Raw genomic sequence first — 18,183 nt, 5'->3', positions numbered from 1 at the left:
GAGAAGGGAAAGAGAGACAGTAGGAGAACATGCACACAGAGAAAATGCCAAGTGAAGGCACAGTGAGAAGGCACCATCTGCAAGCCAAGGAGCGAGATCTTACTAGGAACCACCCTGCCAGCACCTTGAGTCATGAACTTCGAGCCTCCAGAACTGTGAGGAAATAAACTTCTCTTGGCTAAGCCCTCCAGTCTGGCATTCTATTATGGCAGCCCAAGCTGACTAATGCACAATATATGCTGGGGAAAGTGTGGGCATTGCAGCGAGGCAGTTCCCAATTTGCCAGAAAGTAATTAACTTTCCCTCACTGAGCTTCACTTTCCTTATCCACTGAAATGCAACTGACCCTTGCATAACACGGGTTTGAACTACATGAGTCCTTTATATGTGTGTTCTCCTCCCAACCGCCATGTTAATACTATAAAAGTATTTTCTTTTCCTTATAATTTTTAAAAAAATATATTTTATTGATTTTGTACAGAGAGGAAGAGAGAGGGATAGAGAGAAAAACATCGATTAGAGAAAGTCATCGATCAGCTGCCTCTTGCACATCCCCTACTGGGAATATGCCCGCAATCAAGGTACATGCCCTTGACCGGAATTGAACCCGGGACCTTTCAGTCCCCAAGCCGACGCTCTATCCATTGAGCCAAACCGGTTTCGGCTCTTATAATTTTCTTAATAACATTTTCTTTTGTCTTGCTATCTTTATTATAAGAATACAGTATATAATACATATAAATACAAAATATGTTAACTGACTGCTTATGCGATTGGTAAGGCTTCCAGTCAACAGTGGGCTATTAGTCATTAAGTTTTGGGGAAGTCGGAAGCTATACATGGAGCCCTAATCAGGTAGCGCAGTTGGTTGGAGTGTCCTCCCAATATGCCAAGGTTGCAGGTTCGATCTATGGTCAGAGCACATACAAGAAGCAATCAATGAAGGCATAAATGATTGGAACAACAAATCGATGCTTCTCTCTCTCTCTTTCTCTCTCTCTCTTTCTCTCTCATATCAATAAATACTTTAAACACACACACACACACACACACACAAAACAAAACAAATAAAAAACAAACAAACACCTGCATGTGAATTTCCTACTGTGCAGGGGGTTGGTGCCCCTAACCCTGCATTGGTCAAGGCTAACTGTATTTGTAGTAGTAGTTGTAATGGGTTTAGAGGTCAGACATACATAAAGCATCTAGGCGCAATCTTGGCACAGAATAGGCACTTAAAGCACGATGAAAGATATATAAACTAGTTTACTGTCATCTCTTTATAGCTCTAATATTCAGAATGCTAAGTATGAAGACTGATGAGTTTATGTAGATGACTATGAAATTCACATCGTCAGCTTTAATCCCCCGTCTCCTAAGCACCGACATTCATTTTATTCATCATGGCCCCATAATAACTTTCCCTCTTCATTTCCATTATTTGTATTAACTGAGCAATTGTCTGGATGCCACATCAGGATCTCTCTTCTTTCTTAAATAAAAACAGCTGGACCTAACCAGTTGGTTCAGTGGATATAGCATCGGCCTGCGGACTGAAGGGCCCCAGGTTCTATTCCAGTCAAGGGCAAGTACCTTGGTTGCGGGCACATCCCTGGTTGGGGGGCGTGAAGAAGGCAGCTGATGGATGTTTCTCTCTCATAGAAGTTTCTAACTCTATCCCGCTCCCTTCCTCTCTATAAAAAAAAAGTCAATAAACAAACAAACAAAAAACAGCTGGATCACTGAGATAAACATTTATACTTAAAATTGTTTTTGTTAAAATGAAAAAATGCAATAAAAGAAAAATTAGATTGAAAACAAAAAGGACCCCACAAAGAGCATACATCTGATCTTACCAAGCTAATAGCATGCGTCTTTGGGCTAAGTCCCAAATTCACCTGAAGGAAGGGAAGGAGCATTAGTCAGCCACAGAAGGTTCCTAGAAAGTGGGAGACTGCTTCTTCCTTTCAGGACAAAAGATCAGGTCTGACAGGCTGAAGTATTTTAAAAATAAAGGCCCCACCCTAGGTACAGATAGAAAAGATTTGAATTCCTGAAGAATAATAGCTGCCTTGGGGCTTGTCAAAGTAGAGTCTGCATCAGCCCTCCTTGGTGCTAATTCAACCTGGTTTCAAAACTCCCTAATTTATTAATTTCCACTCACGACAGTCGGAAAAAACCCCTTTGCCAGGGTGGGCCTTCCATATCCAATTATGGGAAAGGAATATTTGCATTTATATTACAGATTTTTCAGTAGGGAACATTCACAGTAAGGGATTTCTAGTTAATCCTAAATTAAATTAATTCTATCCTAAAGTCTTTTTATTGTTTACAATTCCCCAACCACACCTGAGACTATAAAAAGAGAAAACATATATTACTGGCCCACCAAAATAAGAATAAAGGATCAAAGGCATGGAATATAGCCAAACTGAGATCATTAACTTAAAAGCCTCAATTAAGGAAGGTGAGTCCTTGCAATCAGAGATAAGTTTCACATGAAAACAGAAAAAGATGATCTCTTAACCAGAAATTGTCCACACCAAGCCTGTGACAGGAGCAAAACATTTTTTTTTTTAATTTAATATATTTTATTGATTTTTTTACAGAGTGGAAGAGAGAGGGATAGACAGAAACATCGATGAGAGAGAATCATTGATCAGCTGCCTCCTGCACACCCACACTGGGGATGTGCGCACAACCAAGGTACATGCCCTTGACCGGAATTGAACCTGGGACCTTTCAGTCCACAGGCCAACGCTCTATCCACTGAGCCAAACCAGTTTCGGCAGGAGCAAAACATTCTTACAGAAATCACATTTTAGGTAGTTTTCGATAAATACCTGGTGTGCAGAGATCCGGGTTGCTAACTAAAAACGTAATAATAATCTCTGATTGATACCAGACAGCTCCCAAAACTGGTAATCTGTTAGAAAGTGAAAATGTAAATGTGCTCTTCCTCAGAGGGCCCAGTTGTCTACAAAACCAAAGGCTGCCCCAAAGCAGGGATGCTGGGGCAGCATCCAGACTCTCTTCAGCTCAAATGTCTGAACAATACTTAGTTGAGGCTCCAGAATTCCATGCTCTTTAGCATGGAAAATAGGATCTTGATCTAAGTATTTTAAGCTATTCAATTAGGAGGTAGCTTGCTCTCTATATAGAATATAATCTGAAGGTTCGTAACAACATTAAAAAAAGAAATCTGGCATTGAGATGTGACAGAATATCTGGAAAGCTAAGCTGTTATGATGAGGACAAACATGAGAGCAGGGTAGTCTTTACTCAGGAAATTAGAGCAAAAATAGTTCATTAGATATCAATGTGTAGTAGAAAAGGGGAGATGAGAACACTGTAACTGCTTTCAGAGAGTCTGTAATCAGCATTAGAGTGACCAGATGCACCCTCTGTCAGAGTAACTCCTTATTATCTACCTGGATTAGTAAAGAGAGATGTTTATTTTTACAGAGGTTACACAATCTGATACCTTATTCCCTTTACTCAGTAGGTTAGTACACAACTAGCAGGTATCCCATTTATACTTTATGAAGCATCTCAGATTTAGCTTCAGAGGTTTTCAAGGAATGAGAGAATACTAGTAAAATAAAAAATTATGCCCTGGCCGGTGTGGCTCAGTTGGCTGGGCGTCATTAGTGCCAGTCCGATCCCAGTCAGGGCACATGCCTGGCTGTGGGCTGGATCCTTGGTAGGAGCAAGTATGGGAGGTAGACGATGGAAGTTTCTCTCTCTCTTTCTCTCCCTTCCTTTCTCTCTCAAAATCACTAAACTCATCCATAGGTAAGAACAAAAAAAAAAAAAAAAGTTTCTTCATTTTGTAAAATTACTTCATACCACGATCATAAATCAATTTTACCTCACAGAATTAATATAGTTATCTTAGGATTCAATCTTGTTTATGAGAAAAAAGAAGTGACCTGTCACTTTCAAAGTTCACTAACCAAATACAATTCACTTATTATTTCCTACACAGATTTAACGCCGCATTCTCACTCCTATAGCAATTGTTAGTCAGAAAAGAATTCTTTGGCCCCAAAGCATAAGGGCTTCTTATTATTATGTTACTGAAGTATTCCTATACCAAAAATCTTAGGAATTCCACTTAGTAGTGGTATTCATGGTCAGTTTAGTATTATTTTAGGGTAGAAGATGGGGGCCTAGAGTAAAATAGCAAGATGGTGATTATAGAGGGATGACAAGTATGTAAAAGCTCATTTTAATATTTCCAGTTTAACTATTTAAAATTAAAATATGTAATATCTAAAAGTTTTGTTTCTAAAAATATATATTTTTATTGATTCCAGAAAGGAAGGGAGAAGGAGAGAGAGAGAGAAACATCAATGATAAGAGAGAATAATTGATAGGCTGCCTTCTGCACACACACACACACACACCCATCAAGCCAGCAACCCCAAGCGCATGTGTCCTTGACCAGAATCGAACCTGGGACCCTTCTGTGGGCAGGCCAAAGATGTTACGCTCTGAGCCAAATCGGCCAGTGCTAAAAGTTTAGTTTTAACTGGAAAGCGGAGTTAATTCATGGAAGGATTCACTGCACTGACCCTGGAAGAGCCGAAGGAACCGGGGCCGCGCGGCGGCGGGGATCACGCTCTCGGGCAGCTCCCGCAGGAAGAGCTTCAGCAGACTGGCCGCGGCGCACACGTCGCCGTCCTCCCGCAGCTCCACCGGGGCGCCGCTCTCGAACTTGAGGCGCAGCTGCTCCACCACCTTCATGTTGCCGTTCACCCTGAAAAGGCCTTCCTGGGTGAGCCCTGCAGCGGTGAGGCGCACACACAGGAAATGAACAGAGGTCGCTTACCGATACAAGCTCTATAGGTCAATAACAACAAAAAACAAATAGCTCTCGGGACAGGATCCTTTGAATACTATTGTATATAATAACCAAGTTCCATATTTTGTAAAAAATGTTTTCCTAAAATAATGCATTCTCTGTTTACAACATACCAACAAAAAGAGCATACGTAACTGTTATAAAAGCTGACCTCTAAAAATGATGCTAGGACATATATAACCACAGAACATACACGGTTCTACAAAGAAATGTCACTCATATAATCTTAGAGAACATAACAGAAACTAACCCTGGGCCCCAATGATGGCTAAGCATTTTGAGAACAACTATTAAAAAAAAAAAATAGCATGTATGTAAGAAACTTCGCAACTCAGACTATTTTGTAATAATTTCATTAAGAAGTAGTATTTCCTTAGTAATCACTAAATTTAAGGTATAAGACTCTATGAGACTATAAAGTAGTGTAAGACAAGATCTTGCCTTTAGCTAACTGGCAATATTAGTCTTGGCTAGGATCAACCAAATGCTTCATGGAGGAAACCTTTGGCTTCTTTGCATACAAAGGAGGTGGAAGGGCTGGGGCTGACATGTGAAACTAATGCAGTTTAAGTTTTATGGCCCCTCCTTTGTTTGGGTCCTAATTTTGTATTATTTTTCTTAAGGGGGTCCCAAAAGAATTAAGCCACAACACACAAAACCTTGATTTATCCATGACAAAAAGAACAACCATATGAATTAGGAAGCAGAGACAAGACAGAATAAAGAAAGGTAGGCAGATAAAAATGTGGAATGTTTAGGTCAAACAGTGATGGGGTAATAAATGGAAGAAACGGGATAAGGCCATGAATGCCAAGTTCAAGACTGCAGACTTTATCACTGGAACACATTTTCAAGTGGGGGGTGGGGTGGGGAGCACAGGAGGGGAACAGGATATAATCAAGGTTTAAGAAAGACCTAGCTAACAAGTATGGAATGCAGAGGGCAGAGAACTTGCCTTCTGGAAACTATATTCAACTGTCAGGCAATCAGACAGAACTTATGGTGGGAAGGCAGTGAAAAGGAGAGTATAAAGGTGATTGGTAACTTAGTACAAAAGGGAAGTAAGGGAAGAGTAAGAGTTGAAAGGTAAGGTTTGAAAACGAGAAATCTAGAGGAAAAAAACACTGTCAAGAATAAGGTGAAGTGGGGTAAAGGGTGATGGCTAGTTTAGGCAGAATGACTTTCAGCTCAGTGTACCGCGTTTGAGGAGATGACTCAGCACATAAGCAAGTGAGCCAGACCATGAAGGAATGTGAGAAATGTCAGAAACAATCATTCTAAGAAAGAGTAACCCAAGGACTTAACTTGCCACTCTTCTTTGAGAACCCAATCGTGAACTTTAGCAATGACATAGCATTGACTCCTATTGGAATTATTAAGATTGAAGGGCTTGTTTATATCAGCCCTTACTTCTTTCTCTTACCTGCTAAATTGTCTTGCTCTTTCTTTTTTGTTGTTGTTAAAATATATTTTATTGATTTCGGAGAAGGAGAGAGGGAGAGATAGAAACATGAGACACGAGAGAGAATCATCCACCAGCAGCCTCCTGCATGTCCCCACACTGGGGGTCAAGTCTATAACTTCAACATGTGACCTGGAATTGAACTGTGACCTCCTTGTTCAAAGGCTGACACTCAATCACTGAATCAGAGCAGCTGGGCTTATTAATTAAAAAAAAATTTTTTTTTATTGTGATGAAAAACATATAACATACAATTTTCCCATCTTTTTTCCCAATTATTCTTCACATTCAGTATTATTCTGTATTAGTTTCAGGTGTACAACATAGTGGTTATACAATCATATACTTTACAGAGTAGTCCCCCTGATATTTCAAATACCCCACTGGCCCTTACATAGCTATTGTAATATTATTTATTTACTTATATATTTTAATAAATTCTTTATTGATTAAATTATTACATATGTCTTCTTTTTTCCATTGACCTCTCCCTATGTCCATTTCTCAGCACATGACCTTACCCCCCTAGTGTCTGTGTCCACTGGTAATGCTTATATGGATGCATACAAGTGATTTGATTGATCTCTTACCTGCCCCCCCTCCCCCCGCCATCCTATACCTTCCCACTGAGGCTTGACAGTTAGTTCTATGCTTCTCTGTCTCTGGATCCATTTTTGTTCATCAGTTTATGTTGTTCACAATATTCCACAAATGAGTGAGATCATGCGATATTTATCTTTCTCTGACTGGCTTATTTCGCTTAGCATAATGATCTCCAGGTCAATCCATGCTGTTGCAAATGGTAAGAGTTCCTTCTTTTCTACAGCAGCGTAGTATTCCATTGTGTAGATGTACCATGTACATTAGCCTTCTAATCCACTCATCTGCTGATGGGCACTTAGGCTGTTTCCAAATCATAGCTATTGTAAATTGTGCTGCTATGAACATAGGGTGCATTTTTCCTTTCTGATTGGTGTTTCTTATTTCTTGGAATAAATTTCTAGAAGTGGGATCACTGGGTCAAATGGGAGTTCCATTTTTAGTTTTTTGAGGAAACTCCATGCTGTTTCCCACAGTGGCTGCATGAGTCTTCATTCCCACCAGCAGTGCAGGAGGGTTCCTTTTCCTTCGCATCTTTGACAGCACTTGTCATTTGTTGATTTATTGATGATAGGCATTCTGACAGGTGTGAGATGGTACCTCATTATTATTTTGATTTGCATCTCTCAGATGATTAGTGACTTTGAGCATGTTTTCATATGTCCCTTGGCCTTCTGTATGTCCACTTTGGGGAAGGGTCTATTTAAATCCATTGCCCATTTTTTGATTGGGTTGTTTAACTTCCTTTTGTAAGTTGTATGACTTCCCAATAAATTGTGGAGATTAAACCCTTGTCAGAAATAATACTGGCATATATGTCCTCCCATGCAGTGGGCTTTCTTATTGTTTTGTTGATGGTTTCTTTGCTGTTCAGAAGCTTTTTATTTTGATGCTGTCCCATTTGTTCATTTTCTCCTTAGTCTCTATTGTCCTAGGAACTGTATCGGTGAAGATATTGCTAAGACATATGTCTGATATTTTGCTGCCCGTGGCTTCCTCTAAGATTTTTATGGTTTTTCCTTATGTTTAAGTCCTTTATCCATTTTGAGTTTTTTTTTTTGTTGTTTTTTTGTTTTGTATGATGTAAGCTGGTGGTCTAGCTTCATTTCTTTTGCATGTAACGGTCCAATTTTTCAAACACCATTTATTGAAGAGACTGTCTTGACTCCATTGTATGCTCTTGCCTTCTTTGTCAAATATTAATTGAGCATAACGACTTGGATCAATTTCTGAGTTCTCTGATCTGTTCCATTGGTCTATATGTCTGTTCTTGTTCCAGTACCAGGCAGTTTTGAGGACAGTGGCTCTGTAATATGGCTTGCCATCTGGAATTATGATCCCTCCTACTTTTTTCTTTTTTCTCAAGATTGTTGCAGCTATTCGGAGTCTTTTTAATTTTATATGAATTTTTGGAGAATTTGTTCTAGGCCATTGATAACTTAATGGGGATTACAATAAATCTATAGATTGCTTTGGGTAGTATGATCATTTTAATAATGTTGATTCTACCAATCCATGAACATGGTATATTTTTCCATTTCTTTATGTCTTCCTCTATCTTTTTTTTCCAATGTCTTAAAGTTTTCTTTTCTTTTCTTTTTTTAAATATTTTTTTATTGATTTTTCACAAAGAGAAAGAGAGAGGGATAGAGAGTTAGAAACATCGATGAGAGAGAATCATCGATCAGCTGCCTCTTGCACACCCCCCACTGGGGATGTGCCCGCAACCAAGGTACATGCCCTTGACCGGAATCGAACCCGGGACCTTTCAGTCTGCAGGCCGACGCTCTATCCACTGAGCCAAGCCGGTCCCGGCCAATGTCTTAAAGTTTTCTGAGAACAGATCTTTTACCTTCTTAGTTAAGTTTATTCCTAGGTAACTTTTTTTTTTTTTCTTTTCTTTTTGGTGCAATGGTAAATGGGATTGTTTTTGTTTCTCTTTCTGTGAATTCATTATTGGTGTGTAAAAAAGCTATAGATTTCTGGGTATTAATTGTATACCCTGCTACATTGCCAATTCATTTAACTCTAATAGTGTTTTTGATGGAGTCTTTAGGGTTTTCTTTGTATCATGTAATGTGCGAATAATGACAATTTTACTTCTTCTTTTCCAATTTGGATGTCTTTTATTTCTTCTTTTTTTCTAATTGCTATGGCTAGCACTTCCAGTACTATGTCGAATAGTAGTGGTGAGAAAGGGCATCCCTATCTTTGCCCATTGAATAAGATGTTGGCTGTAGGTTTGTAATATAAAGCTTTTATTATGTTGAGATATGATCCCTCTATTCCCACTTTGCAGAGTTTTTAACAAGAAAGGGTGTTGGATTTTGTCCAATGTTTTTTCTGCATCAATCCATGACTATGTAATTTTTATCTCTGAGTTTATTTATGTGGTATATTACATTTATTAATTTGCAGATATTGAAGCTTACTTGCATTCCCAGAATAAATCCCACTTGGTCATGGTGTATGATCTCTCTAATGTAATGCTCAATCCAATTTGCTAGAATTTTGTTGAGGATTTTAGCTTCTATATTCATCAGAGATATTGGCCTATAATTTCCTTTCTTTGTGGTGTCTTTATCTGGTTTTGGGATTAAGGTAATGCTGGCTTCACAAAGAGCTTGGAAATGTTCCTTCCTCTTGAATACTTTGGAATAGTCTGAGGAGAATAGGTTTTTAGCTCTTCTTTGAATGTTTGGCAAAACTCCCCTGTGAAGCAGTCTGGTCTAGGGCTTTTGTTTGCTAGAAGATTTTTTATTACTGATTCAATTTCCTCCACAGTTATCAACCTCTTCAGATTTTTTATTTTTATTTTTACAGATTGAGTTTTGAAAGGTCATATTTTTCTAGGAATATGTCCCTTTTTTTTAGGTTGACCAGTTTTTTGGAATAAAGTTGTTAATAGTGTGTGTGTGTGTGTGTGTGTGTGTGTGTGTATATATATATATATATATATATATATATATATATATATATATATATATATATTTTTTTTTTTTTTTTTTTTTTTTTTTAACCATCCTTTGTATTTCTGTGGGGTCTGTTGTTATTTCGACTTTCATTTCTGATTTTATTTGGAACCTCTCTCTTTGCTTCGTGGTGAGCCTGGTTAGAGGAGGATCCTCAATCTTATTTATCCTTTCAAAGAACCAGCTCTTGGTTTGATTTTTTTTTTTTTTTTTTTTTTTTTTTGTCTCTATGCCATTTATTTCTGCTCTGATCTTTATTATTTTCTTCCTTCTGCTCACTCTGGACTTTTCTTGCTGCTTTCTAATTCTTTGAGTTGTGAAGTTATATAATTTATTACAAGTTTCTCTTGTGTTTTTGTTGCTATTGTTCTTTTGGTTTTTTGTGTGTTTTCTTTTTAAATATATTTTATTGATTTTTCACAGAGAGGAAGAGAGAGGGATAGAGAGCTAGAAACGTCAATGAGAGAGAAACATTGACCAGATGCCTCTTGCACACCCCCTACTGGGGATGTGCCCGCAACCAACGTGCATGCCCTTGACCGGAATCGAACCTGGGACTTTTCAGTCCACAGACCCACGCTCTACTGCTGAGCCAAACCGGTTTCGGCGTTTTGTTTGTTTTTTAAGGATGGGCTGTAATGATATGAACTTCCCTCTCTGGATTGCTTTCACTGTGTCTCATAGATTTTGGATTATTGTGTTTTTATTGTCATTTGTTTCCAGGATGTTTAAAATTTATTCTTTGATCTCTTTCAGTAACCCAATCATTGTTTACCAGCATGCTCTTTAGTCTCCAACTGCATGAATTTGTTTGTTTTCATTGTAATTGATTACTAATATTATGCCATTATGATCTGAGAATTGCTTAATATGCTTTCAATATTCTTGAATTTGGAGAGACTTTGTCTGTGTTCTAATATGTGATCTAACTTTGAGAATGTCCCATGTCCCATGTGCACTTGAGAAGAATATATATTCTATATATTTGGGGGTGAAATGTTTTGCAGCTGTCCATTAAGTCCATCTGATCCAGTGAATCATTTAGGATTGCTGTTTCTTTGCTGATTTTTTTTGTCTACAAAGTCCCCTACCATGATTGTATTGTTGTTGATCTCTCCCTTGATATAGTCCAGAAGTTTTTTTATATATTTGGTTGCTTCTGATTTGGGTGCCTATATGTTTACCAGAGTTATATCCTCTTGTTGTATCAGTTCTTTAGTATTATGAAGTGGCCTTCCTTATTTTTTGTTATGGCCTTCACTTTGAGGTCTATTTTGTCAGATATGAATTTTGCTACCCAGCTTTTTATCATTTCCATTTGCCTAGAAAATATTTTTCCATCCCTTCACTTTTAGTCTCTGTGAGTCCCTTGTTCTGAGGTGGGTCTCTTGTAGATAGCATATATATGGGCCATTCAGCCACTCTGTCTTTTGATTGGAGCATTTAGTCCATTTACATTTAAGGTTATTATTGATAGCTACTTGTTTGTAGTTATTTTTATTCATTATGCCTGTGTTCCTTCTTCACTTCCTATTTCTTCTTTTTATAGCAGACCATTTAACATTTATTGCATTGCTGAATTGGTAGTGATAAACTGCCTTAGTTGTTTGTTTGGTTTTTTTGTTTTGTTTTTTGTTGTCTTTTTTTTGTCAGAGAAGCTCCTGATTTCCCCTTCAATTTTGAATGATAACCTTGCTTGATAGAGTATTCTTGAATTCAGTCCCTTGCCTTGCATCACTGTGAATACTTCATTCCATTCCCTTCTGGCCTGTTGTGTTTCTGTTGAGAAATCATTTGATAATCTAATGGGAGTCCTTTGTAATAACTTTCTGTTTCTCTCTTGCAGCCTTTAAGATTCTCTGTTGTTAATGTTTGCCATTGTAATTAAGATGTGTCTTAGTGTGTGTCTTTGTGGGTTCATCTTGTTTGAGACTCCGTGCTTGTGACTTTTTTCTTCTCCAGATCAGGGATGTTTTCTGTCACTATTTCTTCATATAGGTTTTCTAGTCCTTGCTCCTCTTCTTGTCATTCTGGCACCCACATTATCCATATGTTACTTTGCTTCATGTTGTCCCAAAGCTCCCGTAGGCTCTCCTCCTGTTTCTATTTTTCCCCCCCTCCAACTGTGTTTTTCTGCCCTATCTTCTAATTCACTAACTCTGCTTCTTATAGTCTACGGTTTAAACCTTCCACCATGGTTTTGTTGTAGCTGTATTGCTTTTTATTTCCGCTTGATTCTTACATTATTGGTTTTCTCATCCAGCCTCTTCAGAAACTGTATGACCCTTACTCTGAATTCTTTATCTGACATGTTACATACCTCTGTTTCACTTAGTTCATTTTCCTCACAAACTCCTTTCATTTGGGGGCTCTTTCTTTATCTCATTTTTGCTCTCACAGAAGGGTCCAAGCACCAAAGCGTGCAGTGGCTGGGGCCGATGTTGCAGGCTTGGCAGGTAGTAAGTGCAGTCTGAGGCTGGCCAGTGGGACACACAGTGCCCAGGGAATACACAGTGGTCTGGTGGGTGGGGGACACATTCTGGGACACATAGGAGCCCATGTCCAGAGAGGATGGAATTCTGGTGTCTGTGGATTTACAGCTGAGGTAGCAGGTCTTTGATCAGAGTGCCTGTAGGGTCCGGGGTGTTGTCTGAGAACAGTCTGGGTGGTAGTGAGGCTGGGCCTCTTCAAGATGGCATCATTTCTGTCAGAGCTGGCCCCCCAGGGTATTATTTCAGCCAGCCCCCAAAAGCCCTGCAGGATCTAGCTCTCTCTCTCGCTCTCTCTCTCTCTCTCTCTCTCTCTCTCTCTCTCTCTCTCACACACACACACACACACACACACCACATCCACACACTCCTCTTTTTCTCCCTCACTCACTAATACTCTCTTCCTCACTGCTGTCCTGCCAGCTGCCATCTTCCCTGCCTCTAATAAATTTTTTCTGTCTTACTCTTTCTAAAGAAAAAGGATCTTTAGAGCTCGCATCCTTGTGTTAAAGGGGCATTTTCCAAACTGGTTTATTTTGTATCTCTGGTTGGATCCCTTTGTGACAAACAGATGGGAAGTTTTCATTTTAAGGTCGTTGTACTTAGTTTTCCTGAAATAGACCTGAAATTGTCTTTTTAAAACAATTCCATATGAACCTCAGAAGCTGCTGTGGGATGTGGTTAGGTCTTTTTCCTTTGCTGTTCTCCCTTTGTGTTACAAAAATAAAAAACAAAACACAACGAGGGGAGAATAGAAGAAGGGAGAAAAAGAATGCTAATTTATTTGTAATTTGATAACACATTTTCTGAATCCTTTATGACAACAAATATTAATGAGTACTTTGCACTAGGCTAGGTACTAAAGAAATCCACTCTGAGAAAGAGAATACATTACCATTCTCTTTATAAAATTTGAAGTCTAGTGAGATGTTTATATTTTTGTATTTACATACGTATTATTTTGCTCTGAAGAACGTAAATATCAAATGATGACATAAAGTTTAGCTCCAAGTTTTACAAAATTTGTGAAACCAGAGAGGATGTTAAGAATACTTAACAACTAGTAAGGTCAGGGCATAATCAGAGGAGATACCAGTCACTCTGTGTGGTAGGCAGCTTCTCAAAGGGCCCCAATGATCCCCACCACTTGGTATCCACATCCATGTGTAATCTCCTCTTGAGTGTGGGCTGAACCTAGTAATTTGATTTTAACCAAAACAATGTAGCAAAGCAATGTGATTGGGTTCTAATCTCATTTCTGAATTTAGGTTATAAAAGACTTGCTTGTGTTTCCTCTCTCTCTCTCTCTCTCTCTCTCTCTCTCTCTCTCTCTCTCTCTCTCTCTCTCTCTGAATTCTCTTACTTGCTCACTCTGATAAATTGCTGCTATTTATTTTGATTGCTGCCTTATGGAGAGGTCCACGTGGCAAGGAACTGAGGGCAGTTTCTGGACAATAGCCTGCGAGGAGGACCTGAAAACCTCAGGTCTATAGCCCACAAGGAACTAAATCCTGCCAATAGCCATGTGAATAAGCTTGGAAGTGAACATTTCCCCAGTCAAGTCCTGAAAGGCCTGTAGCTGCAGCCAACATCACAACTCTTAGAAGAGACCCTAAGACAAAAGAAACAGTTGTGCTGGAATCCCGTTAGGCAATAAACATTATTATTTTACTCTGCTACATTTGGGGGTAATCTATTATTCAGTATCAGACAAAAGGAATGGCATATCATATTAGTTAATGCTGCAAAATATCAGTTACTATTGGAAGACTTTAGCATGTCATTTTGAAAGCATTCCAGGTCTGTTTCCTCTACTCCACAAAGCTTCATCTGTAACACAAAAATGTATACTGGCACCAAGCAGAGCACTCTAATAAAGGAGAATACTATTCCTATTCCAGGCCCAAATCCTGAAAATTTAGAATTCTGCATCATAGACCTGTATTTACTCAGCTCCTGGGCTTATTTTTGGCCTAGCGAATGCCCCCTGGGTCAGATTTCACAGATTTCACTTCCAACAAGGTTTTGTGACCCTTCCCTCAGATAAATATACTTCCAGTTACTCCAAAATAACCATCAGTTCTAAGAACTGGCTTTGGTTTTCAAGGTTTCTGATCCCACTAGACATTACTAATGAAGACAAGTTATAAATGGAAGGAATGTAAGTTAAAATGATTTTCAACCATTCGTTTCTGTCTCTATTCATTTGCACAACTTGTCCCTCAGGAACATCTCTCACCCAAACAACTTTTAGAATACTCAATAATTTTCAAGCAGAAGTTTATCTCTGGTCATGGCTATATCCACTCTGGAAGGGTGGGAAGGGAACAGACAAAACAGTTTTTTTTAAAAAAAACAAAACTGTTTTTGAACTTATATCTAATGCCCATATGAGGCTTACCAGACTAAATAATCTCTAAATTTTCCTACTCTAAATTTTTAGGAAATGATAATTACAACTTAAATGTTCAGAAGAAGGAGCTATCTGGAAGACTTTGTGGCATTATTCTCATACATTTCTGAAATTTTGTTAAATTTCATTTCAGGAGATATGGATTAAGCATCATGGAACATCAATTTAATAATGATCATACAACCTAATTAACATCTATCTACACCACTGACAATTACTTTTTTGTACAATTGCAATATTTATTATAAAATAGTGTGAACATATCATCATTAGAAACTAAATATGCCAGAAGTCAGAATTTGCCTAATTGGAACACTTTGGCCCAGGAAGCAATATAACAATATGTAAGCATATTCTGACATCTGGTGGTGAGTGCAGAATCATACACTACTTAAAATGACATTGCACAGTGTCTTCATGCTAAAGGGAAGGCATCTAGTAACACTGTCAGCAAAACTAGTTATTTTAAAATAGTTTAAAGATGATATACCTTATAACTTATAAGATTTTCCTTTGAATCTAAAAAAAAAAAAAAGAAAAGAAAAATGTGTTTTTTAAAGTAAAAAAGTGTGTTTGATATAGGCCTTAATAAACCTCTTCTGTCCCAAATTCCTTTATAGTAAGAGTTCCCCTCATGTCAAGTTGTTAAATGTCTGTATCTAATTAAACAGCAAACTATGACCACAGTATATACCACTGGTTAAATTATCATGACTAATCTCCTTATATCTCATACCTGATATAGAGTGTCTACTCACCGCTGTAAAATGAATACTTGTTGACTTGAAAAAGGCTACAAAATAACTAAATAAAAAGTACCATGCCCTTAAACATATACCACCCTTCAAACTTACATAGGCTTTTTGGTTTACTAACATGATAATTTCAAATGCAATAAAGATTCCTGGTTGTCTAAATATTAGTGAACTATACAACCTTTTGAAATGATTGGGTAGATAACCTCTCCTAGCTGGCCCAGTCAAGATTCTGATTCAGTAGACCAGAGGTACCACCCTTGCAAGAGAAACCAGTAGTGATTCTACTTCACATCCCTAGTTAAGAATGACTGATTTTGCCCACTAAAACATTTAGTTTGAATTACCTGAATATACCCTATTAGAGAGTAACTAAGGACATGCTAAGGGAAAGAAGAAAACAAATCTCTAATTCAAATTTTACCCAAATTTTCTTATTTTGGTGATGGGAATATAAACTGGATCAAATCTTCTAGTATTAATTATAAATGCACATATCCTTTGACTCAGAAGTCCACTTCTAGAAAGTTAGTCTATGAGTATACTCACAGTGCTTGAAATGACACACTTAAAAAAGAATAAAGCACATAGCTAAAGAAAAATAATGAAATGTAAGTGTAAAGAAATTTCCATATATGCAAAAAAAAAGTTTTTAAGTCACTGAATCTTTGAAGACAGCAAAAGACTGGCAAGAATCAGTGCCCAAACATGGCGGCCCACAGGACTGCAGGGAGGAAGAGAGTGTGACACAGTAAAGCAGTGAAAGAGGTGTCAGTGGATGTGTGTAGTTTGTGTGTGGGTGAGTGAGGGACAGATATCTCAGGAGTCACAGGGACAGGCAGATCAGCTGTCAAAGAAGGGGAATCCCAGCTATGCCATGAGCACCCCTAGGACAGCTTGGCTTTGGCAGAGAACCCACACCATCTTGAAGAGGGGAGCAATGGAGGCCAGGAGTACTGCAACACCAACACCCAGACCGACTGAGCAGAGCACCCATGGACCTGAGCAAGGAGCTTCTTGCCAGCCATAACCCACATGGAATCACCATGGTGCCCTAACAGTGAGCAGCATAGTACCACAACATGGGTCCTAGTTGTCTGCAGTGAGAGCACACTAGAGAGATCACCGAGTTGTGCCTCCTAGCCAGAGCCCACACCCAGTGTTCCAGGATCCTGTGCTTCAGGTCCCCATGCTGTGAGTGCAAGCCACAGGAACCCCACTCCCTACTCCCCACTGCATGCCTGATCCCAATACAGAACCACAGCCGGGTGCATATTACACCCCTGCCCAGACAGAGCCCTTGCCCGGCAAGCACCCTGCCCTCGGCACAGACAGACCCTTTGGCTGGTACTCACCCTGCACCCCCAACAGACACAGACACAGCCACAGCCCAGTGTGTGCTATGCCCCAGCCCAGACTGAGCCTTTGGTCTATGTGTGGTCTGTGTGTATTCTGCACCCATCACAAGCAGAGCTGCCACCTGGTACATAGCCTAACCTCCAGCTGGGGTCAGAACTGCTGGTGCAACTTGGTGTGCTTAGCCAGAGGTCACAGGACCACACTGCAAGAGCACTGCCAGAGGGACCTAGGGTACATCCAGCCTTAGCAGCTGGATCTGCACAACAAAATGCATGCCAGGGGGCTCTGAGGCCTCACAGAGTCATACACCAGAGAAACTGTACACCCGTCTTTGCCAACGCTGAGAAACAGATAATGGAGGGACCAGAACCATGTGAGAAGGGGGAACAATTCAGAGGTGAGGCAATAAAGGTGTGAAACTCAAGGCAGACCCAGCCGCTGGTGTTAGAAAGTCCAGGACCATTGGACTGTTAGGGGCTTCAACCCTTCAGATCCCAAGCAGGGAGCCCAGGGCCAGAAAGAGCAGCAAAATGGGGAGACAAAGAAATAACCCCCAAAGGAAAGAAAAGGAGGCATCGCTTTTTAAAAAAGGAACTAAATGAAATAGAGTAATGCAATATGTCAGAAAAAGAATTCAAAATAAGAGCCATACAGTTCATAAAGCAGATGATGAGAAAACCAACAACTTATGTAAGAATAAAGAGGAAATAAAAAGCAATACAGCTACAATAATAAAAACAAAATGGAAGATTTCAACTGAAGACTAGAAGAAGTGAAGGACTAAATTAGTGAATTAGAAGAAAGGACAAAAAAATCACACCCAATATGAACAGCAATTGGAGAAAAAAATTAGAAAGCAAGAGTTGCGACCCACAGATTGAGAGCCACTGTTGTAGAGCCTAAGACCATCGGAAAACACAGATATTTACATTACAATTCATTCACAGTAGCAAAATTACAGTTATGAAGTAGCAACAAAAATAATTTTATGGTTGGGGGTCACCACAACATGAGGAACTGTATTAAAGGGTCGCAGCATTAGTGGTTAAGAACCACAGCTATAGAGGAACAAATGCAAGGTGCTTCTCAAGCATTTGCAATGAAGGATTCTTCTTTGCAGGGGGAGCGGCCTTGTAATCATGGGAAGATATGGGGGCTGAAGCAAATTGCAAAAGTACAGAATTTCTTTGAACTTTCAAGTTTAACTTTTAAAACTCCTCACAAACTTTACACTCTATTTTGTAATTCATCTTGTTTTAGGTACAG

General features: G+C 39.0%; 1 protein-coding gene across 2 annotated transcripts in view; it reads right to left on the bottom strand.

Annotated features, from left to right (window-relative positions):
* Positions 1-18,183, bottom strand: part of FAM13A (family with sequence similarity 13 member A) — a 238,005-nt gene that overhangs the window by 208,115 nt on the left and 11,707 nt on the right. For both annotated transcript variants that reach the window (XM_084881811.1, XM_084881812.1), the window contains exon 3: positions 4,578-4,787. In XM_084881811.1, coding sequence (XP_084737937.1) covers positions 4,578-4,787 — 210 coding nt within the window. The remainder of the gene's footprint in view (positions 1-4,577; positions 4,788-18,183) is intronic.

The sequence above is a fragment of the Pipistrellus hanaki genome (genome assembly GCF_964339955.1).
Source record: "Pipistrellus hanaki genome assembly, chromosome: 1".
NCBI classification, from domain to species: Eukaryota; Metazoa; Chordata; class Mammalia; order Chiroptera; family Vespertilionidae; genus Pipistrellus; species Pipistrellus hanaki.
The sequence above is the reverse complement of the archived record's forward strand: the minus strand, read 5'-3'. Positions and strand labels throughout refer to the sequence as shown.